Source organism: Pholis gunnellus, assembly GCF_910591455.1.
Source record: "Pholis gunnellus genome assembly, chromosome: 10".
NCBI classification, from domain to species: domain Eukaryota; kingdom Metazoa; phylum Chordata; class Actinopteri; order Perciformes; family Pholidae; genus Pholis; species Pholis gunnellus.
Window position 1 is genome coordinate 11,125,620 of NC_136537.1, and position 23,277 is coordinate 11,148,896.

Genomic DNA, 23,277 nt, shown 5'->3' on the forward strand with positions numbered 1-23,277 from the left:
TGGAATCACTGGAGCAAGTCGGAGCGACTGACACATTTTGTTGCCTCTCCCACTTTTATGTCATGGTGGTGCATCAGATGCTAAAATGACAGAAAAGCTTTGACTTTGCCCTCTGGATACCACAGTAGATAACAACACTTTAACTCTTGTTTTTTCCATCAATGTTCTTGTCTGTGAATCAAAGTATTAGTTAGTAAGATACATGTATATATATTTTTAGGCACGCTAGTGAAATAGTGTCAGTCCGCCACATTGGGCACACAGAAGTTTGTCTTTAGGATTTTCTGCAAGAAACTGTTTATTCTAACCCAAATCACAATCTTTAACTTAACTTAGACAAGTAGGTTTGTTGCCTCAAGATAAGGATAATTCCCTGAAGCCCTGAAGGTAAACTTCTCCTATGAGCCCATTTTGATCCAAACTGATACGATTGGATGGATTGCTTTGAAATTTGGTACATACATTTCGTCCCCCTCAAGATGAATCACTTTGAGGGTCCCTGACTGTTCACCACCGTCAAGTCAAAATTTGAATTTGTCCAATGCTGTGTCTTATGATAAATAGCTGCCGAGCTAATGACAGTCCCATGAGCCTCAGCTGTACTTTGTGTTGAATGCTAATTGCCTGCTAAAGGCCTAAACCGGTGAACTTGGTAAACATTATATCTATTAAACATCAGGATGTTAGTATTGTCACTCAGACCATTCAGGTTGTTTTCAATATCGCATACTAACATACTGCATATTACATACTCAAACTGTATGAACTGCATACTGCCCACTAAATTAACAATTAGTATGCCATTACCAGCAGACTGTTCATACTGAAGTGAACTCAAGGAACACTTACTTCGCTGCATCACATGACGTGACCAGTCCGAGCTACCGTTGACTGAAAATTCAATTTCACAAATTTTAAACACAATCAAAATGATTAAATATGCTAGTGTTAAATGTGTATTCTACAGTACATTATATATGTGATCTTAATTTTACCTTAACGCCACTCTATAGCTATAATCTATACGGCATTTCTGACTGTTTTTTCTGATATTTTGCCCAACCCACATGTGATGGAAGATACCATTGTAAACATCTATCTCTGTTTTTATCTTACTACACAGAATATTATCCGGTTCCTAGAGAAAAGATGCTGACAAGTTTCACTGATAGGTAGAGTTGTTTCTAATAACCTTTGAACTCTCAACATACCTTAAACTATATCAACTATATCAATTCTTGGAGAAGAACGTGTAGCAGACGAGGTTGGCAAATTAATTTCCTTGGTGTTAATAAAAGACAGCTTAGCCTGACTAAGAGGAACATAACTACAAAATTCCTTTAATTTACTTGATTGCCCCTTGGATGAACATGGGATTTCCTAATTAACCTGCTGCAGCCCACTTCCTTCAATACCAATAATGAGCAGACTAGTGAATGCAATCATCCTGACCCTATTATTATTTGTCATGAATAAATGTATGTGTCGCTATTATCAATTACATGTTCTGCAATTATGCATATCTATGCAGCTCCCCTGCTATTAGCTCTTTCCTGAATTGCTCCTTTAAAAACAAAAGACAGCAGCTCGGCTAACAGGCAACAGTCTCCTTACCAACACACAACACATTCACAAACAAGCACACACACTTCCTACACAGAGCGGAGTTTCCCAAATGATGTCAAAACAAAACAACATCTCAACTGTGTAAACATTACAAATAATTTACGATCAGAGTACAATATGTACAGTACATTTATTCAATTCACCACAGTGGGACAGGCCCTCTTTAAAGAAAAGCTGAAACAGTTGTGAGAGTCACTTCCTATTCTCATAACTTTGCATCACGTGGCTAAAGGTCTCGGCTACTTCCTCTTTTGTTACGTATCAATACCGATGACGCTATTTACTTTCCAACACATCCACAGCAGACAAACTTTGCCCCGTGTGTAGAGCAGCATTTCCATTTTCTTTTACACTTTATGAAGATTTGAAGATTTGAAGATTATAACGATCATGGATGGAGATGTGTTGTCTTTGTCGTCTTCCTCATCATTATCATCATCAGGAGCTACAGGAACACAGAAAGAAACCTCACCAAAGAACGACAGCAGCCTCCCTCAGAGTCAACAGGATCACAAATCAACTGAAGAATTATGGTATGTATGTTTCACATTTCTACACTACGGGACAACACAAAAACAGGAACATATTATAGTGTAATCTATAACAATTGAATATAACGACTCCACCAACTACAGCCGTCATCAGCTCTCTGACTGATTGTGAACAAATATTAAACAGTAAGAATAAAGGTAGTATTTATTGTAGGGATATTGTATCGTATTTTACAGGGATTCCTGCACTAATGAAACTTATGTGATCTGACCATCATTTGTAATATATTACATTCTAGAAACAGAAACGCATTATGGATTAATTATATTTCATAAGTTCTATGAGAGGAGGAATAAAGAGTGACTGCGGAGTTTCCCATGAGGTCATGAAGATGTAGCTTTCAGTTCAATATTTCACAACGCTGATACACATGTTATAAAACTATTATAATGATATCGATTATATAATGTCAAGCCATCAACCTGAAATTAGCTTTGTATATCATGGTCTCTTCTTTCATGGCTCTTAATGTGGGCACACTTGCTAAATGTCGTGACGACACTACCTACGCAAATGATTAGGCTGCCTTAAAATAACCATGTTGAAATAGTGAAACTGCACACTTCTCTCCTCTGTAAGAGGATCCGACTGTGGCCATCGACCAGTAACACACACAGACGTATCTAGAGTGATATTTCTCAGATTTGCCACCAGCAAGCAGGAAAGATAATATCTCTCTCTTTATCATATGCCATGACAGTCAATTATCATATTGCTGCTGGAAGCAGTGGCATTTTGGTGTCCTTCCAAGGCGGCATACAATTGAAAACTTTGTGAAACTGGGTCAGACAGTGTGTATCGGCTGTCAGTGAAGCTGAAAGAGAAAAGGCTCTGGATCAGAGAGACATGGAGCATGGTGTGCTCCCACTAGGATGGCTGAATACACAGAGCTGACTTGCCAAGGCAGGGTATTGGGCATGGGTATGTTAGCATTTTGTGCTCATACTGGCCACTGAAAAATGGTTTCATTTCAGCTTCTGACTTAGTCCTACACTTCCCAAACTGTAGAACTGTTCTGCGTGGCTAATTCTCTCATTAGTGTGCATAAAGAGCCTTCACTAAAGATTGTTCCCGCCTTGTTGAACTTGATGACAGATGGTACAGAGTGCAGATTTGGACAAATGTTTTCACTCTGGGTTAACTTTTCTATTTATTTATTGATACTTTTTGAGTATCTGATGAGACTATGTAGGTTTCACAAAAATAGCAATGTATTGTAAAATAGCACTTCATTTTATTGAGAACGTAACCTTGTTTTAGGATATTATCTTTCCTGAAAAGTAAACTTTTCAGGAAATAAGGAAATCCCCTTGTTCTGAGCTTGATAACAACACATTTATAACATTGTCCGGGGGCTTTTACAAGTTTGCGCTAAAAGCCCCTGAATATGTTTTATTTAATTATACAGGTCGTCATTGTAAAGTTGCCAGGCAGTGAAAAAAACGACACAAAACCCATCGTTTTGTTGTTGTTGTTGTTGTTTGCTTGGAAAGAGCCAGTTCAGCTGTTTCCACCTGTTTCATGTCTTTATGCTAAACTGGTATCAATCTTCTCATATAACTCTTTGCAAAACAAGTACGCTTATTATTTTTTTCACAATTTTTAACTACTGCTTCAAGCTTGAGAGGAAAAAAAATGTCTAATGTTTTATTTCAATCATCCCAGAGTAGAGCTCTGCGCGGGACTCCAGCCCTCTCCCGCTGGATTCCTGATCATTATCGCCCGCTTCCTCAGTGTGTGTCTGCTCCGGCCTACGCTTTCTAACATTCTGACCATGCATACACGTCCACACAAAAGATGGAATATTGACAAATGATTTTGTGTCTTCTCCCAGGGAAAACATGTTGTTTTACTGTGTGGTAATAAAGATATATACGGTGTTTGGCTATTTAGTGGCTACATTAACAACGTGTTGAATTATGTCAACAAAGCCTTTCCCGTCTACAAAGTTATACAGCCGAATATCTCTACAGCAATGTACAACACATTTCTTGATATCATCTACTTTCATATGTGCAGGACAAAGTTTTTTTTTTTTTAAAGCAGAGCTTACTTTGACCGGGTAGAACGGAGCCACCAGGCCAATGTCGCCTCAACCCAGAGCTGCCAGATTTGCGCCCATTGTAGATCCGTATTTTTACACATTTGTTGCAACTAAGTCCAGTCCATTTCCATCTTTGTCAGTAACAACTGAAAAATGTCTCCAAATGTTAGACTTGCCTTGCTTTGCTTTTGAATTGTAATTACCTGCATTTTAACTTCCTTTGTTGACTCCATTCTTCCGGTTAGCGCTAGCAAAACCCTAGAACCCGCAGTACAGGACCTGGCGATACAACGTTTTCATGGAACATCAGTATCTTTTCAGGAATATATCACTTGAAAAATATTATTTTTGGCATTAAATAGACCTGCATTTTCCCATTTGTACTGCCTTTAATACAACTCTCTAACATTGTGTAACACCGGTTTTCACATAGCAGAACATTGTGCATAAGTGGAGGAAAATGCGTGTTTGTGATGGAGTTTAACCCGAAGGGGGATGGGAGGTGCTCGCAGATTGTGATTCTTTGTAGTACTTAGTTCTCTGAGGTTACAGCAGTCCTACTGTATGCTTGTGTGACGAAGCCCTGGGGGCTACATTCAGAGATGTGTGTTCTACCATAGCAGGCAGAACCCCCCCGGGCTTAAGATCTCCTCTACATCTCTGTCAGCTTTGCCTTATAGACAAGACCTCACAGCAGGGCTGGTAGAAAGGACACTCATTTGCAAATAGTTGTTCAATAGAATTCAACATTTTGCAGGTGTCATCACCCGTATTGTTTCCAGGGGCTATCAATATGCAAATACATCTAATAGTAAACAGAGATTCTGATTGGCTAGCATGCAGAGAAATGCACCACCCTGTACGTGTGTGTCTGAGTTTCTTCAGTACATAATGCGACTGCATGCATGTGTGTGCGTGGGTGTGCATAATAGCTCCGATTCAATTCTCTGTAAGTGCACTCTATGCGAGTGGGTGTGCAAAAGTACTCTGACGTTCTTTTGTGCGCACACGTGTTTGCTTATTAATGGAAATCCTTTGCTAATGTTCTTCATCATGACTTTATTTATGGAACATTTTCTCTGAATCTGTGTGTTGGTGTGCGATGCAGGACAGAGGATGTGAGTCCCGTGGGTGGCAGCAGGCTGCTGTCCACTGAGGAGCAGGTCACTCTGATCACTGAGAGTATGACTGTCACCTCCACTGACCAGGAGAAACTGCTGCTGCTCAACAACAACACTGAGCTCCGCCGAGTCAACAAAGAGGTACAACATCACCTTAAACCGGTGCAGATTCTCTACAGGACCACATTTGTATTGCTGATGTTGGCCATTACATGTAGTCCTCTCTGAAAAACCAGAGGAGGACTGTGGGCGTTTTGTGAAAACTGCTGCTAAGCTGTGAAGAAACAACCTTTGCTCCTTGATTTTAATTGGATGCTGCTTAATAAAAAGAGAAAGAAAGAAAGGAGAAATGATTCTCTCAACTGTTTTAAACTCTGATGTATTTAGAGTGTGTTGGGTTGTGTCTCACCTCACTGACCTCAATCTACTTCCCGATGCCCACGTTGTTTTCAGGACAGCCTGAGAATGACAACAGTAATGATGGAACGATTGCTGCAGTGGAGGCCATGGCACTGATGATAATGTGATGATGATGGTGTGTTACAGCTGATGAAGCTGAATGAGGACTGGGACCAGGTGTACCGCAGCGCCACGCTGGGTCTCCAGTACAGACTGGAGACGTTGGAGCTGGAGAACACTGCCGTCAAACAGCTCAACAGCAGACTGTTGCTCAAAGTCGAGCACCAGCAGGTAAACACACAACAGTACTTTAACTGTAGATATGGAGGACATGGGTGTAATACCTAAACGGTGAGTTATGGCTGAGGAGGTATTGATGATGGAAGATAATAGATGTGGTTTATGTGTGTGAGGTGTTCTGCTGTGTTTGGGATTGCAGAGTGGAAAGGAGTACTATGAGCAGGCTTTGATGCAGGAGCTGAAGAAGAACCAGGAGCTGTATGAATACATCAGATTGATGGAAAGCAAGATGCACCACCCAAACAGAGACTGCACACCTACCAAACAGGTATTATACCTGTCAGTGGAACATTCTCTCATGAGTTATGACTTGTATATTGTTAATAATTTGTTCTTCTATCTTTACTATAGGACAGCGTCAGTGTTGTGATACGCGGCCCTGTGACTGGGCCCACCACCAGTCCTCCAGTAGGTCCCGACCCGTCACCCAGTCACGTCCCTGGATACAACCCCTCATCCTCCCTTTTCACAGCTTCTTCAAGCCCAGAGGCCAGGCGCCAGGGACAAAGCCAAAGTAGAAGTACCCCACTGGGAGCACTGGGAGACCCCCAGCGAGAAGTGCAGGATCTAAAAGAGCAGCTTGAGGCACTGCAATGTCAGGTGGGGATGCTCTCGTCAGCGCAGCATCAAAAGATGTTCCCATTTGTGATGTGATGAGAGCAAAACTGAAGTCAGCTCACTGTTGCCAGGGAAAGATTTGCTTAATGCTTAAACTTGAATTAGATGGTAAAGTGCACCACCAAGTGGTGACTTGGTGCTGTTTTGTCACAGGAAAATAAGAAGTATCTGCAGATCACAAGATATGGCTTTGATATTGGCTCACTGCCATATTGATGACTTGTGTCAGCAGACCCAGATATATGAAGCAGAATATCAGACAGAGCATAACAACCACAAACACACACTCCAGGACAACCGGAGGCTGAGGAAGAAGAGGGAGGAGACTCGCCAACAGGTGGCACTACTGCAAGAGCAGGTAGTGTTTTACAGCACACATTCACACAGATGCACACTCTGCCAAAGGCACACGCTCACAAACACACACTCACGGACTTACACATGCACATTCATACTTGATGATATCTTTTTTTTATGTAAATGTACTGTGCTTAAAAAAAAAAGCAGTAATTGCAGTGCTAGAATTATTTAGTTAATTCCTAAAAATGTTGGTTTGGTTGAATGTGTGGAGTATACGTGTCTGGCTAGTAGTGCAATAGCAGTTCAAACATACTGTAGTAACCATGTGATCTAAAATAAAGTCTCATTTGAATTAAAAAAACAACCTTTATTAGATATTTTCACAGCTCCACATCTCCTCCCAGGGTTTAAAATAACCTATTTTGACAATAAATGGTGATGAACCAACTTATTGTTGATTCCTGAATTTCTTTAGGTGTGTTTTTCAATGGAATCTCATGTTTTTTTCTAATGATTATTTTACTGTCTCTGGTTATGACATTGCTACAGCTCAAGGTTTATGAGGATGACTTCCGCCGGGAGCGATCGGACAAACAGATGCTGCAGCGGCTGTTGATGAAGAAAACGCCTCCAAACAAGGAGCCTGTGCTTATCCACCGCTGCAATAATGAGCAGCAGCCACCAGGAGGAGACAAGAGGACACAAAGTGGAGAGAAAAGAAAACAGCACCACCCACTCTGCCCAAACCACCCAAACAGGGACAAAGACTCAGACTGAGGACCGGAGATAAACTCTACCATGTCACACTTTAGCCCTCAATTTTTAGTTGTCCTTAATACTCACTGGTAGTACTTTTATCTGATTACGAACAAATTCATGTTTATGTTTATGGAAATAGCCCAACATCAGCAAATCTGAGGTTAAATGAATTGTTTGTTCTTTTAGGGTTCTGCTTTCTACCCTTCATAATATATACAGTGTTTTACTGTACAATCCTTACATTAATAGAAACAGTTGCCAAGTTTGGTATCTATAAATCATTAATATATTTAATATGCGTTCTTTAATATACCTCTTTCCAATATACTGTATCTTTTTCTTCATAGGTAATGTTTTTTGTTTTCTCTGACTTTGATTACTATCAAGACAAACAAAAAAACTATAAATATATTCAAAATAATACAAAATATACGATGATAACCAATATAAGCTGGTGGTGTGTTACTGCTTCAACGTCTCTGCGTCAGAGGAGGTTATCCGACTTATTTCTAATAACAGTTTAATCATATCTTCCTTATGTTGTTATTATTTTGAAGTCTGTCAAATAATTTCTTCTCAGATGACTTGACTCAATAAAACAATAAAACAGCCACAACCACAATAAAAGTCAATGACATCAGAATGACAGACAAGGAAGCTGTGTTTGGGTGGGTTTTCCTCAGAACAGCTGTTAAGGAGCGGACGGTTGGAATATTCTTCTGACTTAATGTTTGCTCTTACTCTGAAGGAAGCTGTGCGGTTTACTGCTGCTGTTTCCCGTTCACTGGTCCACATCTGAACTGAAACTATTGACCCATCATCACACAACAGAGATGGCCACCATGGAAATCAGGGGTTTCCCCTCTGTAATCTCCTAGGAATGTTCCTTCAACAGACTGTAAAAGATTCATTAACCTGCCTTTTGTGCTAAAGTACACAACATCAAGTACATTTTATGAAGCAGTCTATCACAAGTGATCTATTAATTTATTTTGATTTGTGTAAATAAGTCCATGAGGAAGAGATCTGTTTCGAGTCACTATGACTGAAGTTATAATGTGGACGCTGCTGTTTCTTGACTACACTCAGACAACGATCTGCATCTTCAAACATGGTTGTCACAGTTTTCAGAAAAGGAAGTTGATAACTTGTTCGTACGTTGCCAAGTATCTTCCTTTGTCCCTATTTGTAAATCAAAATGTAAGCGCCTAATAAATAAGTAAGGGACTATACAAAAATGTATTCTGTGGAGAAGGGGGTCAAAGAAGAATATGTTTTATTATGTTTTTCATGCTTTTTTTATTGAGTGAATAAAGTTCTGAATACAATATATATATTTCAACATGTTACATACTCGTCCTTTCTTCAAGAGATTAAACCCCCCCCTTTCTTTGTGACCAACATTGTATCTTCATGCAGGACAACACACACACACACACATATGTCTACTGATATTATTATATATTCTTATATATAAACAGTAAACAAGAGGAAAAAAGAAAAAGCTGAACTAAAATAATAGTAACAATGATGTTCTAATATCTGGAACAATGGTTGTAATAACAACTAAACAAAGAGGAACCTGGCTATAATATTTGCCATTAATGTGAAAAGGAGCCGTGTTTTTCCCTTCTGACATTCATTCATTGTACACACTCTCCTGCAGAAACACACAGATCACACATATGAAATATCTCTTTGTCTAGTGATCCATCATCATTCCTTCACTTCCTCACAAGGAAGAGAAAAGTTGAATATAAGGCGGTGGTGACTGGCAAAGACTGTGTGACAGAGGAATTAATAACTGTGAAGTAGCTCCAAAAATAACCTTTATGTCTGTAAATAACTGAGTCACTGTTTCCTCGTAAAACATGACGCCAGTCCAGATAGAAATAACACAAGACCGGCACGTAGCTCCCGCCCAAAAAAGCAGGTGCTCTGTAGTATATAATCGTTGCCACAGAGGTGCTTGTCAGCATCCAGAGACTCACAGAGAGAGGAAGAGAAGACTGAACACCAGAAAGGTATGGAGACAATAAAAACTCACTGCAAAAGTTATAGTTAATACTGACACGTGTAGTAACTTTGTGTGTGTATGTGGGCCCCTAAGGCATCAGCAGTGAAACTGTCTAAAAGAGATGACTGCATCCACAACTAAACTGCGGGAGATCTACAACCAGCAAGGCTTCCTGTCCGCGCTGCCTGTGTTGAAGGAGACTGAGCTGATTGAAGCCAAGCATGCCTTTTCTGAGCTGGAGAAGGAATTGGGTAAGTAGCACTGAAAGATGAAGGAGGGAACAGATGAAAAAGGACACGTTGGTTTGGTAATAGATAGAGCTGCACTGACACTGATACTAATATCATTGGTGACAATAGGCCGATCTAGAATCAGATACCATCATTTTGATTTATAAAGATTCAGTGTCCCAGTGTCTTCCACACAGTGAAGCATACAGTTTATTCATAAAACACTGGTATTGGATCGTCACATCTTCCAATATCCAAAACCCAGATATCGGGACTGAAAAGTTAATGCATTGCTTGTTAATGAGACGGGATGCAGAATTAAGTGAAATAAGATAGTAATAATTATCACTATTAAGACCAAATTTGGATATGAAGAATGTGGTTTTGGTGTACAATATAGACTGTAAATCAAAATGTATGTTTGCGTGCTGTTACCTGTTTAGAGTGTGTCCATCTTTTTTTCGTTCCACATCAAACTAAATGAAAAGGGGTAATATATGGTGTTACCCTATTTGTCAGTGAATTGGTTTGTTCTGTATGTGTCCAGGAGAGGAGTATACCCAGTACAGCCTCCACAATGTTCACCTTCAGTATCCATGGGTGGGGGGCCTAACCAAACACCCTCAAATCATACAAGTGGTCAAAGCCATCCTGGGTCCTGACGTCATCCTGCTGGACTCCCGCTTCATCTGTAAATACCCAACACTCAAACCTGACATCCAGAAGAACGGAGACGGAGAAATCAAACCTGGTCTTCCATATGTGGCCTGGCACCAGGATATGAGGTAGATTCACATACTGAGAAAACACTGAGAGGTTTTGATTTGCTTTGTTTTGTTTTCTCTAAGTGTAATTGTTTGGCTCACAGGTATTGGGGTATTGCTGGTGGTCCTGTTCTCTCTGTGTGGCTCGCTTTAGACGACTCGCTGCAAGAGAACGGCGCCCTTCAGGTCATCCCAGGTACCTCAGCTACTCATTTCTGCTCCTCATGCAAGTTTACGGCCTTTATGGCCATTGTCTTTTCATACTCCTGATACTCAAAATTATTTATAAGTTTAATAAAAGATATGCATTTACTTCACACATTACATATAGCTGTGTCACCAAACAAATATAGTTCAAGAGCCTACCTGGGACAACGCATTATACAAATGAGTAGCTGGATGCTCCAGAATGTTCTCTAGTTAAATGAGGATAAAACTGAATCATTGTTTTTGGGGCCAATAAATAAAGACAGTTCTTATCTCAATAGTCGTACCTTGAAGAGTAAAAATCAAGCTATAAACCACTTCGTTGCTGTATTCAAACATACATTTCAGTAGAATAGCTAAGACATGACGCTTACTGCTTTCTAATTCAAGCTGAAGACATACATATTTATTCGTGCTTTTAATGAGTTTGTTTTATTGTTTTATTCTGTGGGCTTTTTTATTGTTTGTTCTAAAGTTTTTATTGTTTTGCTTTGTGGGCTTGTGTTTGCCATTTGTTTCTTGTGCTTTTACCTGTGTAATCTTTAAAGCACTTGGGTGTGTCTTCAGCTATGAAAAGGCGCAGGATAAATACATTTGCCTTGCCTCTGTTGGACCTTAACTGATTACAACCAGCCTAAAAGCTTTTTTTGACTCCCACCAAAGACTATAAAAAAAGGTCTTGGATTCATATCAGTGTCGAATAAAATAAACAACCTGCTTTATAGAGTGGAACTTTTTACATTTATGCCTTGTAGGTAGCCACTGTGCTGGCATGTTGCCCCATCGCCAAGCTACTCGCCCTGGAAACATGCTGTCAGTCAATCAGGAGATCCCAGAGGAGCTGGTGCAGGCTGATGAAGCTGTGTTTTGCCCTCTCCTAGCTGGGCAGATGTCGGTGAGTTTATTCCCTGTTTGTTAAAGATGACGGGGTTATGAATGGGTTTGAGTTAAAGAAAAGGTGGATTAATAGGGATTTGTTTTGATAGATTCATGATGGACTCCTTGTCCATGCCAGTGATGCCAACACGTCCCAGAGGAGACGCTGTGGGTTTGTGATCCGTTATGTTTCCACCTGTGCATATCCCATTCAGGTGAGACAAACATGAATATAGGTTTGTTGCTACATTCCATGCAGATTATAATTTCACACACTCGCACTGTGTATTGATCCTGATTCTTTTTGTTGCCGGTAGGATCCTGATCGTCCCAGGAAATTTGCTGCAACAGTGTTGGCCTGTGGAACGGATCTGTTCAATCATTTCTCCAACAAAACCACATGAATACGTCTTTGGTTCTTCCTGTGAGAATAGATACTTGTACACTTTACTGGAATATTTCATACTGAGACCAAAAGTCTATTCTATGGTATTTGTATAAATAATGTTGTTTATCAAAATGAATGGCAGATTTCTACAAGAGTTTGTACTAAATTGTATAGTATTGAAATGTTGCAACTGTTAATGGATTATCATTTAATCAAATATTGTTTTAATGTTAAGAATACGTGGACGTTATATTGTGCCATATTTACATTTAACTGGACTGTTTTAAACTGCTCATAAATATACCCAAATATTAATTGTATTTTCAAAGTACAATGACACTGATCACTCAGTGATCCTCCATTCAACCCAGTCCTTTTAAATATAAAATATGGAGGACATCTTGACATTTTTACTGAAGGTAAATCGATTAAGTATGAAATATGATCCAAAAGTGGAGGCATATTTGTCATTACTAGGATTTGGTAAGACAAATAAAAAGTCCTCAAAATCCAGCACTCTTTAAGTTTGTCTATTTGCATATTTAATTCACATAAATTGTCAAAATGTAGCACAATGTCATTCAGAATATGTGTTCTTGTTCTTGTTCAACAGTACTTCATTGATTTGTGTGGATTGTACTTCATACACGATTTCACAAATAAGGAATAAAAGTTTTAACAACACCAGAAGCAACAATTGTGTTACTGTTTGTTGGTATTATTTAAACCTCACTAACAGACAAGCAAAAGGAAAACCAGTAAGAAAGTCAGTATCTAAATCACCTTAAAATGTGTTAATGTCAGGGTTTGATGGGTGAACTGTTTACTGCTCCTTCGCAGGCAGCTCCTGCTTGGCTAACATACTGTACAGGTAGAAGTCACGTGGATCTCTCATTTCCAAAAGGTCCAGATTGAGAAAATCTCCTCGGGCAAAGGTCCGGAACATTACAATAATATCTAACTTGCACTATTTAGTACTATATATATATATATATATATATATATATATATATATAGTCTAGTAGTAGTAACGTCTCTGTGTAGTCAACAACTGTCAAATCAAATAAAGAAAGTACACATCAATTATATTTCAACAATCATTATTCTAAGTTTTCAAATTTAACAGGATGGATTATAAATAATACATAGAAATACATAAATAAATGTTCTTCTCATTTCAAATAAAATCATGGCTGGATTAAAGAATAAATTACATAAAGCTTTTGAAAAATGTGCATCTTAAAATAAAGTACTTCATTTTAGAAAATATAATTTCACTGATTTGTCCTGCAGCTTTAAATTCAGTTCATTCAGGGTGAAGTGATGTCAATCAAAAAGGCCACAATATTATGTTTTTCTCATCTTCTAACAAGATACATTAGTGAGCATGGACTTTATCTGTGGTTATTAAAGCACTTGTTTCAGCTCTATTCCTCTCTGGTAACAGTGAACTAATGTGTTAAGATTCTGATCATATTGGGCCCTTACGTTGATTTTCTGTGTCTTCATTTCAGATGTGAGTGGGTACTTTACTCAATATGAAACATACTGCTTTGAAACTGCCCGTGGGAAGAATTCACCTCTACAAATCTGTTCAGTCTTAGTTAAAGACTGAGGTCTGTCCACATTTCTCTGTTTGCAGGATTTCTTGTGAATTAACTTTTTGAACACACATAACTTTTCACCTGCTCTTCCAACTATTTCCTGTGTCTTGGTGTGTGAACATCTCACTCGAGTCAGGAAACTTGTGAGAATACCCATATTTGATTGGTTGAGCTGCATCATGCGATGTGATTTACAATGCATTGGTCGGTGTGTTTCCTGTCCCGTAAATGCCGGTTAAAATGGAAGCGCTCCATCGAAATGTAATAATTCTCAATTATCTATCAGTTTTAGGTCCTGGGTCCGGATACAATGGCGTCTGTGTCCGGATCCGGACCGCGGTCCGCCAATTAGTGACCCCTGATATAGAGTATATATTAGTATGTGAGCTTATTATCCTTAAGTATTTATAACTTTCATTGTTTTAGTTGAATGAAGAAAAATGCAAAATTGTTATTGAGTTACTTTTATTGAAATTCTCAAAGCAACACATTGATGACACAACATCAGAAAAATGCTCATGTATAACTTCATATTAGACACGCTTGTGCAGAAAATTGCAATTGGTTTTCAAGTAAATACAATCATCCAGTATATCATTAGAGACTTCTTAAGCCAGTTTCAGTGTCTCTTTAACCATGACTCCAACTCCATCAAAAACATTATGAATGGGACCATTGCACATGAATGCAGATGTGGTGACCAGTTTATTTTTGACATCAACGTGTGCTTTCTCCACCTCCGTGTTGACGTGTTTGCAGCCCATCTCCTTCATAGCGCCTGCTGTCTGAGCATACGGCCACCTAACGGTGAAAAGAGAAGGAAAGTTAGAACGGTAGAAGTATGTATTTATACTAGATATACTGATAATGACAAACTATGTCACACACTTTTCACACTCTTTTTCCTGTCCCACAGTGAGCTCACAGCCGGGCAGGATTTTGGCAGCGAGGATGGGGGCGATGCAGCACATGCCCAGCGGCTTTCCGGCTTTGTGGAAAGCCTTAATGATCTTCTCTACCTGTGGCTGGATGGTGAACTCCTTGTTCTTCACTGCCCAGTCACTCAGGTTCTTCGCCACACCAAAGCCTCCTTTGAATGAGAGCACCCAGGATTAAGAATATTACAATTTTGGAAGTGAAAAAAAAAATGGAGAATATTTGACTCGTTGAAATGTTTTAATGGCTGGTTCAGCCGAACCTGGGATGATGACGGCATCAAATGCTGTAACATCTAACTTGGCCAGATCGGTCACGTCACCCCTGGCGATGCGAGCACTTTCCTGCAGGATGTTTCTTTTCTCCTCTGTAGGTTTCCCCACACAGTGATTAACCACATGCATCTGATCTGCATTGGGAGCAAACATCTGCACCTGAAAGGAAGCACGTAAAACTTAGCTTTGGACTGGGGGATCTTCTTACAGTTGTTATTTCGGCCATTTCTTAGTGGGTCAGGTTTATGTCAATGCTCTTTTATTGCTAAAAAAAGATAGATAGAAACATATCCAAAGCCCCTCTTAATGGGACTGAATCCATAAATTTGACATAAAATAACAGTAATAAGTTTACATCTGATCTTTTCTTACTTTCGCTCCAGCTCGACTCAGATGGACGAGGACAGCGGAGGCCTCATGGACCTCTGTGCCGTCATAGACTCCACAGCCTGAGAGAATAACTGCAACACGCTTTGACATGGTTCCTATAAAACAAACACATGCATTTATCTAGTGTAATATCAGCTGTTTGTTTCCCTATCAGACATGAAGAGCGCTGCTCCTGAGCCTCCTGTTGCACTTGTTTACATAAAGAGTGCACAGAGCCAGGGGACAAAGTAGTAGCTGCTGCTGCCAGGTAACACTGTTCACACCTAGGTAAAGTTACAGACTGTTGACTCCATTGTTATGAATGTATATGCATTACTGTAAAAATAATATGTACCAGACACTTTTCAAGCATTTCACTATTTCCCTCATGCATTTTTAAATGTGTCTTTGCATTTTATCAATACATTGCCGTCTAAAATCAACATGTTTGTTCTTAAAATATTAGGAGGAAGCATTGGTTAAGTTTAGACAGCAGAAGTGAAGACAATGTAGCTAGATCTCACCTTGTAGATGTAGAGTAGTCGGCCTAGATGTGAGTGATAGAGCTGTTCAGCGGAGGTGTGTGGACTGAACAGTGAAGTAGACTCTTTATAGTCCTGCCTGCCCCTCTGTCTCCTCCCACAACCTGCCTAAAGGTAACCAGGAACAGAGTGTGGTTGGCATGGCCAGAGAGAATGCTGAGTCATTCCTCTCAGTAAGTTTTCAATGAACAATGACAGTGATGTAATGACTGTAATGAGGGAACTAAATTAAATGATTCATTTGTTTTACTGGGTTGTAATCTTTAGAGAATATTTTGATAGATAACGATGCATTAATTAATTTATGACTGGGCTAAATAAATAAAAACTAATAACAAGTGCTTAGAGTAGAACGTCAGTCTTGTCCTTATCTGCATTTTATGAAGCACAGTTGGAGGAAAACGATTAATCTAGAAACATAATGTGTTGTTAAAATTTTACTGATCAAAATATAAATGTGAAATTATCGCATTTGGTAACACAAGAACAGATTGAGTTGCTATTTAGACCAAATTGAGATTAAAAAACACCAGGCCTACAGTACAGGAGTATTTTATCGCAGCCATCCTGAATCTCCTCGTACATATAGTGTGTCATAATGACGAGGTTGAGGTTCTCAATGAACTCACTTTCTACATTACTCGCAGGATCATTTTTGGAGTCGGGTCCCCCCCCCCCCCCCCCGTGGTGCCCTCGTGCCTGTCTCAGGTTTGTCCCAGCAAGGCGCTGCCGTTCTCACATGCAGTCTATGGGTGCAGCTCCGTTTTTCCTGCGTGCAGCTGACGTCACACACCGCTCCAGACTATAAAGTTCAGCCTCACGTCTTCAGAAATCAACTCCGACTATGGCTCAACACTCGCTGCATGTGTCCGTCGGCATACTGGGCATCTCTGGCGGTAAGCTTTAAATTGCATACGCTAGTGACTTCTGTTTACGTCAATTGTAGGCTACTAATCAGCCATAAGCCTACGCCGAACTGTTATTTTATCATTACTTATTATTATAATGTAATTATATATACTATATTATTATACCCAAATTATAAAAGTATGTATAGTCTACGTTTTCAAAAAACTAAAATGAGTAGCCAAACACTGATATCAGATTCGTGGTAATCATCAAACGTCATGGTATGTATACAAAATAAAGTGTCATCATTTTAAAAAGCATGTTGTTGACGTTTTAAGCTGTAGATACTTAAACTGAAACCTTGAGAAGAGCCTCCTGCTAATATCAGAGAGCAACTTTGTTCTTATAACCAATCATACCAAATGATTTTCTGAAAATAATAACCTGCTCTTGTGACAAAATCACATCCAAGTTTTCAACAAAATGTAAAAGAGAAAGAAAAAAACACAGTACTTTGTTGTTGTTTATTTTTGATTAATTCCCAGCACCTGGCAAATGATTTTCTTTCTGACTTATAGGTTCTCTCCTGCTTTTGGTGAATGACTATGCCAGCTCACCTGAAGAAGACCTCATCCCCCATACTGCACTGGGGATTGTGCTCCTCATCATTGCAGTCCTCTTAGCTTATGCAGGTTGGATTTGATGACTGCTTATCACAAGATTGAATTCTTTAATTTGTAGTAGTGGTTGATTTGTATTAGTTTGTAAAACTCATAATGCTCTCTTCTGTTTTCCACTGTATCTTAGGTATCTCTCACAGTCTGTCCCACGCCCAGCTGTTTTCCTCTCTGTGTCTGACTGTTTCTGCCCTGTGGTGTGGTTCAGGTCTGGTGTACATCCTGGTGGGGCAGGCGGTGGTGCCGCGTAGAGAGCTTAGGTCCTCTCTAGTCCCCGGCCTGGCAGCATTTACCTTAGCCCTGCTTATCATAGGCAGCGTAGCAGTTGTAGCAAAGAAAGCAGTTCTATTTATCACAGCTGTCGGCATAAGTTTAGCATGTGCCCATCAAATCGCCGGTTTGTCGGATACAGGTTTTGGTCAGTCTGCAACAGCTGCCAACTACCTTCTGGTCTGTGTGGTTTGTGTTTACTTTGGTTTTGGACGTCTGCTGTACACTATCACTCATGGTAAATTGGAGCTTCCAGGAACGGGCCTGAGGAGAAAAGACGAGCTGAAGACAGAGCAGAACCAGGGGTGTAGTGATGCAGTGTCAGTGGGTCTGGTGATGAACTTGCTGTCCGCCTCTGTGTTAGTCTGTCCTCTGTTAGGGGTGGTCCCCCAGCTTTCCGTCGGTCACGTCCCCTGGCTTTGGACAGCGGGCGTCTTCCAGCTTGGCATGTGTGTCCTCTTCTACCGGGCCATGGACACACTGGCTGCCACGTTTTACGGCTTCACTGCTCTGCTAAAATTTGCAGAGGGATACAGCGCTCTCCTATCATCCTTAGTTCAGCCGTACTACCCTGGTCTTCAGCCGTACTACCCTGGTCTTCAGCTGTACTCCCCTGGTCTTCAGCCGTACTCCCCCGTTCCCTTCCCCGTTGTGTTCTCTGTGCTTTTCTCCATCCTGGCTCTGTTCAGTTGTCAGAAGAGCTTGCTGGAGGGGGTCTACCAGTTATTCTTTGTAGGTTATTGTATTGCCATCGCAGCCCAGCCTCAAGGCTTCTTCCAAGGAGGCACCCAGGGTGTTCAGGGAGCTATATTTGTGTTCACTGCCGGCATGCTTTTTATTACCGCATTCAATATGGTTTCCACCACAATGATTCCTACGGGGCGGGGATATTTTAATGCTTTAGTGACCAGGATGCAGGGTCTTACTCTCAGAGCCCATGATAAAGATCTACATGTACCTCACCTGGGCTACTCCAAGTATGCTGATGCAGAGGTGTTAGGCCACGCCTGTAATGTGCTGGCTGCTTTTGCCATAACAGCCACAGTTTATGACGATAATCCTCTGTATGTGCTGATTCTGCCCTGGGTGGTGGTGGCTGGAGGGATACTCCAGCTGCTCTGTGGTTCCGTAGCTTTTGCTCGAGGTAAAACCTTTGAGAGCACAGTTTTCATTCTGTATGGGATGATGTGGTCAGTGTGGGGTTTGACACGATACGGCGGCTTGTACGGTGAAACCCGAAGCTTCAATGTGGCTGTCGGGATCATTTGCTTCATGGTGTTTAATTGTTTAGTGACAGCTGCAGCGCTGGTTGTAAGTGTCGCTTGGTTTGCTTACGCCCTCACCTTCCAGCTCATTCTCATCAGCTTCCTGCTAGATGCAGTAGGTGCACTGCCTTATGGTTATGACATAGGAGTCACCATCATTTTTGGTCTGGTCAGTTTTTATTGTTTCCTGGCGCACATTTTTAACAGCACCTTCCAGTCCCCGCTGATACCCTTAGGAAAACCTCTAGTCAAGTTGAGTGGGGTTGGGGGAGGTGCAGATGTCTGTCCGCATGTACCCGCCCGCAAGGCCTCGTCTGTCCAGCAGATTGCAGGTGAGAAAACGTTAAATAATGGTGCATTCTTTAAATACACACTTGTTTACATACTTGATATTAGTTTTGTTTTTCCTATTCTTCCATCTGCAGAAATCATGAAAAATGGTGGTATATGTGGAATGCCTACTGACACCGTCTATGTGCTGGTGGCAGCTTGCAACAGGCCCGACGCAGTCATCAAAGCTTACAAGTGAGTTTCCATTTTCACGAGAGTGCAATTATTTGCTTTCTTCTATTGCTTCGATCTCTTTACTCGCTAACTGCTGTGCTTGACTTCAGGGTGAAGAAGCAGGCGCAGGACCGCCCCATGTCCCTGTGGATCTCCTCCATCAAACAGTTGGAGCCGGTGCGACACCTGCTGAGCCCTCTGCTCCTTGACTTCATGGAGGCCGCGTGGCCCTCCTCCATTAGCATGGTTATACCCAGAGGTAGGTGTGGGTTTATGGATGCACATTTGTACAAGTTACATTTTGTGTGCATGTCTGTGTGGGTGCCTCATGTTGCATGATGGGGGTTTTATGTGTATCATATTGGTTGCTTGGCTTTCACAGGCCCATGGATGGACACCTTTGGTTTAGGAGATGCTGCTAAACACATAGGGACGCCACAAAGCATTGCAATCAGAAACCCAGACTGTTCTGTGGCCACACATCTCATTAATCTGGTAAGGGCTGTGGAATGAAATGTTTAAAATGTCAAAGTGAGTGAAACTAGTCAGCAGGCTCTGTAGTAAATACAAGAACCTTTTTTTCTTGCAGGTGGGGCCTGTGGCTGTAACCTCAGCCAACCCTTCAGGCGAGGCAGACACAACTCACCACAACCAAGTTTACGCCAAGCTGGGAAAAAAGGTGAGGACAATATTTCAGTGTTAACAAATACAAGAGGCACTGGTGTTTTTATTTTTTGCAGCAAACTACATATGCTTTTTGCTCGGTTAGGTTGATGGAGTGTTATGTGATGGACCCTCCCCAGAGAATATTGCATCTACTGTGGTTGACTGCACTAAGATTGAAACGGGGCATATTGGTTTCTTCAGAGTGGGTCTCGTTCCTAAATCCAAGGTAATATTTCTTCTGATTCTATTCATTCTCAATACACAGTTTCAGTTTAGTGTATGCTTACGCTAACACCTGTTGCTTTTATTTTTGTGCTTTGAAGGTTCTTACTATATTTGAGGAGGTTGAGAAGCGGCACAGACATGGGCAGGCAAATCCTGCTTTTGAATATGATCTGGATCTGCCGGATATACAAAGAGACAGAAGTTCAGGAGAATACGAGACAGTTCAGCCGGGAAGTGGAAACTCAACACCATCCACAGTTTCACCGGAACAAAGTCCAGTCCTCAGAAATGGGTCATAGTATCAATACATTGCTTGTAAATGCTGCCAAATGCAACCTATATTCAGATTCAGTACGCACATAGGAAATAGTTGCCACACTATTGTTTGAGGAGGTCTCAGGTTCCACTGCACAGGGACAACCCCACAAGCTGTTCATGTGCTGGTGTTTTATGGTGAGCAAACTGATATTTTTGTTATGTTTACTTGTTTATCTGAATGTTGCATATTGGTATAAAAATGATATATATGCACTGTCACTTGTAAAATAACTAGCTGCTTCACTTTAATTTGTGTTTTGTACTGTATGTCATAAATTGTAATTGTCTTTTAGATACATGGATGTAATTTATGTACTTTTTCATGATGAAATATACATTCAATGATTTCCAAAAATGGCTGCAAATATTTATACGATACTATTTTAATATATTATTTTACTGTATTCTATGAAAAAATACTCATTATTACATTTACAGATCACATGAAAAGTTACCTGATTGCACTATAGCTGTGCATTAAGGGCAATATTATTTGAAAATGCAAACAAGTAAATGTATAATGAAACAAAGCCACATAAGTATACAAGTATATGTTGCTTACTTAAACTCTCAAGTACAATGAGCTTTGTTCCAAAAAAGGAGATGAAGAAGAAACAAAAAAGAAAAAAAGCACCACCTTTTTCATGTTGTCTGCACATTTCAATTTTAAGTACATGTGTTAGCAGTGAATCATATATTCAAGAAACATCCAAAGACAAAATAAATGTGATACAATTAGAAATAAATATGAAATAATGTGTGTTGGATGAAAGAATCACATAAATAATGTCTGATGATGACTGACTTAAGTGGAAAATGTCTCAATAGTTAGTCAGCCAGTAAAGACACTTCTCTATTCCCGGAAGAATAAGTGTTTTCAGGGTAAAATTACACACATCGCTTGTCCACTTTTGGTCTTATGTATTGTAAAAATCATGGTTTGCAAACAAAGCTCAGCAACTTTTCCCACTGGAATCTCCTTACATAAGGTTACAAGTTGTGTTTGTCATTGTATAACACAGGGTTGTGCAGGTTTGTCGCAGTTTATAGTCCCATAAGCTACATAAGAGAGACAAACAAAAAAGAAAACTGAATGTAATGTTGAAGTCAGGAGGATGAATTAAAGGAGTCTCATGGAGCTGCTCTCAATTCTGGTGGTGCAGCAGCTGATACTTCTGCTTCTCTTGCCAGACGGCAGCAGCAGGGTGAACAAGTTGTGGCTGTGGTGGGTTTTGTCTTTTAATATCCTTTGAGCTCTTTCGCAGCCACCTCTTCTCACCAATATCACTGATTCTCGGTAGATGGGTACCAAAGAACTGGGTGGTTTAAAACACCCGCTGTAGAGCCCATCTGTCCTGGGCCGTGCACATCCCATACCAGTTTGCAATGTTTCCGGTCAGGATGCTTTCTATTTCTCCACTGTAAAGGTTAACAAGAACTCTGCATGCAATTGTCTTCTTACATTTCCTCAAGAAATGTAGCAGTTTATGAGCTTTCTTCACCAGCATGGAGATGTGTGATGACCATGTCAGGTTGTTTGAGATGGTGATTCCCATAAACGTAAAACTGTCCACTTGCTCCACCTCAGCTACTTTGATGTAGACAGGTGTGTGTCTTCGCCTCCTTCGCCTCCTGTATGTGAGGAAGTCCAGTAACCAGTTCAATCAGAAGAGACAAGTCAGATGATATGTCATGATAAAGTTTTGACAGAGTCTTTGGCGCTTAGACTCTACAGAGAGATTTGTAATCGCCCAGACACTGGTGGTGGCTGGTGAGGCTGATAGAATGATGAGATGAAGCTGAAAAATCTGCCAAGACTGGGCGGCGATGGGGAGGTAGAGGGGCGCGTAGCAGCAACATGAACGTACTGAAGGTAGAGAGATGATAGACTAACGATGTAATTGTGTCGTTGTGCTAGAAGAGAGCAGCTGATTGTCGGGGGAAAATTGTTAATAGTTTTAATGTGACTTTTATTTTTACTTCTATCTATACACATGTGTTTTCTATCTAGTTTGAACTGTTGGCTGAACTGAAATCAACAAACAACATCCTGATGTAGGTGTTATAATTTTCAATCCCATGAAGGCTTCTGCATTTGGAGCTCAATCTTTTCAGTACATTTTCCCTATTTTTGTTCCTCTGGGTTTGGTTCAATCATGTAATTAATACAATTACAAATTGAGTCAGGATTAGGGTTACACCATCTGCAGACATGCGAAGAACACAAGGTTTATGGCCCATGATAGGTAATAATAAACACTAATCTGACTAGGAAAGTGCCACCCGAAGGAACAGCAACCTAAAACCTAAATGAAACTTAAAACTTTGTATTTCCCTATGCATAAATCAATGCATAACAATGAAAGAAAACACTGCTGTTTCCTGATTATTATGTATGTCAGTAAATGCTTTGTATATATCTGTTTTCCTGAAAATACCTCCTGAGCCTTACTAGATGTATAATCAATATACTCTCTCAATTAATAAATGAAAAAAACTATTACCAGGAATCAAAGTGAGGCACTAAGAACCTCGCAGGAGGTTCCAGTAAAGCGTTACTTCCTCTCTTTTCAGTC

General features: G+C 40.3%; 4 protein-coding genes across 4 annotated transcripts; 3 read left to right on the forward strand and 1 right to left on the reverse strand.

The window, feature by feature from the left end:
• Positions 1-2,016: 2,016 nt before the first annotated feature.
• Positions 2,017-9,055, forward strand: LOC306702575 (uncharacterized protein; the record flags this gene model as incomplete). The annotated part of the gene is made up of 7 exons (XM_079168215.1): positions 2,017-2,159; positions 5,331-5,484; positions 5,890-6,033; positions 6,182-6,310; positions 6,394-6,642; positions 6,893-7,018; positions 7,510-9,055. 7 exons carry the CDS (start codon positions 2,017-2,019, stop codon positions 7,735-7,737), a joined length of 1,173 nt encoding a protein of 390 aa, XP_079024341.1. The 3' UTR covers positions 7,738-9,055.
• Positions 9,056-9,726: 671 nt separating this feature from the next.
• Positions 9,727-12,766, forward strand: LOC306701676 (putative alpha-ketoglutarate-dependent hypophosphite dioxygenase). Its single transcript, XM_079167053.1, has 7 exons — positions 9,727-9,743; positions 9,830-9,987; positions 10,514-10,751; positions 10,835-10,926; positions 11,693-11,832; positions 11,924-12,028; positions 12,131-12,766. Exons 2-7 carry the CDS (start codon positions 9,858-9,860, stop codon positions 12,215-12,217), a joined length of 792 nt encoding a protein of 263 aa, XP_079023179.1. The 5' UTR covers positions 9,727-9,743; positions 9,830-9,857; the 3' UTR covers positions 12,218-12,766.
• Positions 12,767-14,261: 1,495 nt separating this feature from the next.
• Positions 14,262-15,952, reverse strand: LOC306701824 (glutamine amidotransferase-like class 1 domain-containing protein 3, mitochondrial). The gene is made up of 5 exons (XM_079167241.1): positions 15,910-15,952; positions 15,389-15,501; positions 15,004-15,175; positions 14,694-14,895; positions 14,262-14,606 (listed from the first exon to the last, which is right to left on the reverse strand). Exons 2-5 carry the CDS (start codon positions 15,494-15,496, stop codon positions 14,414-14,416), a joined length of 675 nt encoding a protein of 224 aa, XP_079023367.1. The 5' UTR covers positions 15,497-15,501; positions 15,910-15,952; the 3' UTR covers positions 14,262-14,413.
• Positions 15,953-16,771: 819 nt separating this feature from the next.
• On the forward strand, positions 16,772-20,682 carry LOC306702576 (uncharacterized protein; the record flags this gene model as incomplete). The annotated part of the gene is made up of 9 exons (XM_079168216.1): positions 16,772-16,823; positions 17,355-17,468; positions 17,584-19,320; positions 19,414-19,513; positions 19,603-19,751; positions 19,875-19,987; positions 20,082-20,171; positions 20,262-20,384; positions 20,482-20,682. 9 exons carry the CDS (start codon positions 16,772-16,774, stop codon positions 20,680-20,682), a joined length of 2,679 nt encoding a protein of 892 aa, XP_079024342.1.
• Between the last annotated feature and the right edge of the window lie 2,595 nt (positions 20,683-23,277).

Bases quoted from the DNA above. Each gene is read 5' to 3' on its own strand.
- LOC306701676 (XM_079167053.1), top strand. From the start codon at position 9,858: ATGACTGCATCCACAACTAAACTGCGGGAGATCTACAACCAGCAAGGC. The intron at 10,752-10,834 runs GTAGATTCACAT...TTTGGCTCACAG, and splicing joins GCCTGGCACCAGGATATGAG to GTATTGGGGTATTGCTGGTG. The intron at 10,927-11,692 runs GTACCTCAGCTA...TATGCCTTGTAG, and splicing joins CGCCCTTCAGGTCATCCCAG to GTAGCCACTGTGCTGGCATG.
- LOC306701824 (XM_079167241.1), bottom strand. From the start codon at position 15,496: ATGTCAAAGCGTGTTGCAGTTATTCTCTCAGGCTGTGGAGTCTATGAC. The intron at 14,896-15,003 runs GTTCGGCTGAAC...TCTCATTCAAAG, and splicing joins TGATGCCGTCATCATCCCAG to GAGGCTTTGGTGTGGCGAAG. The intron at 14,607-14,693 runs GTGTGTGACATA...TTTCACCGTTAG, and splicing joins CAGGAAAAAGAGTGTGAAAA to GTGGCCGTATGCTCAGACAG.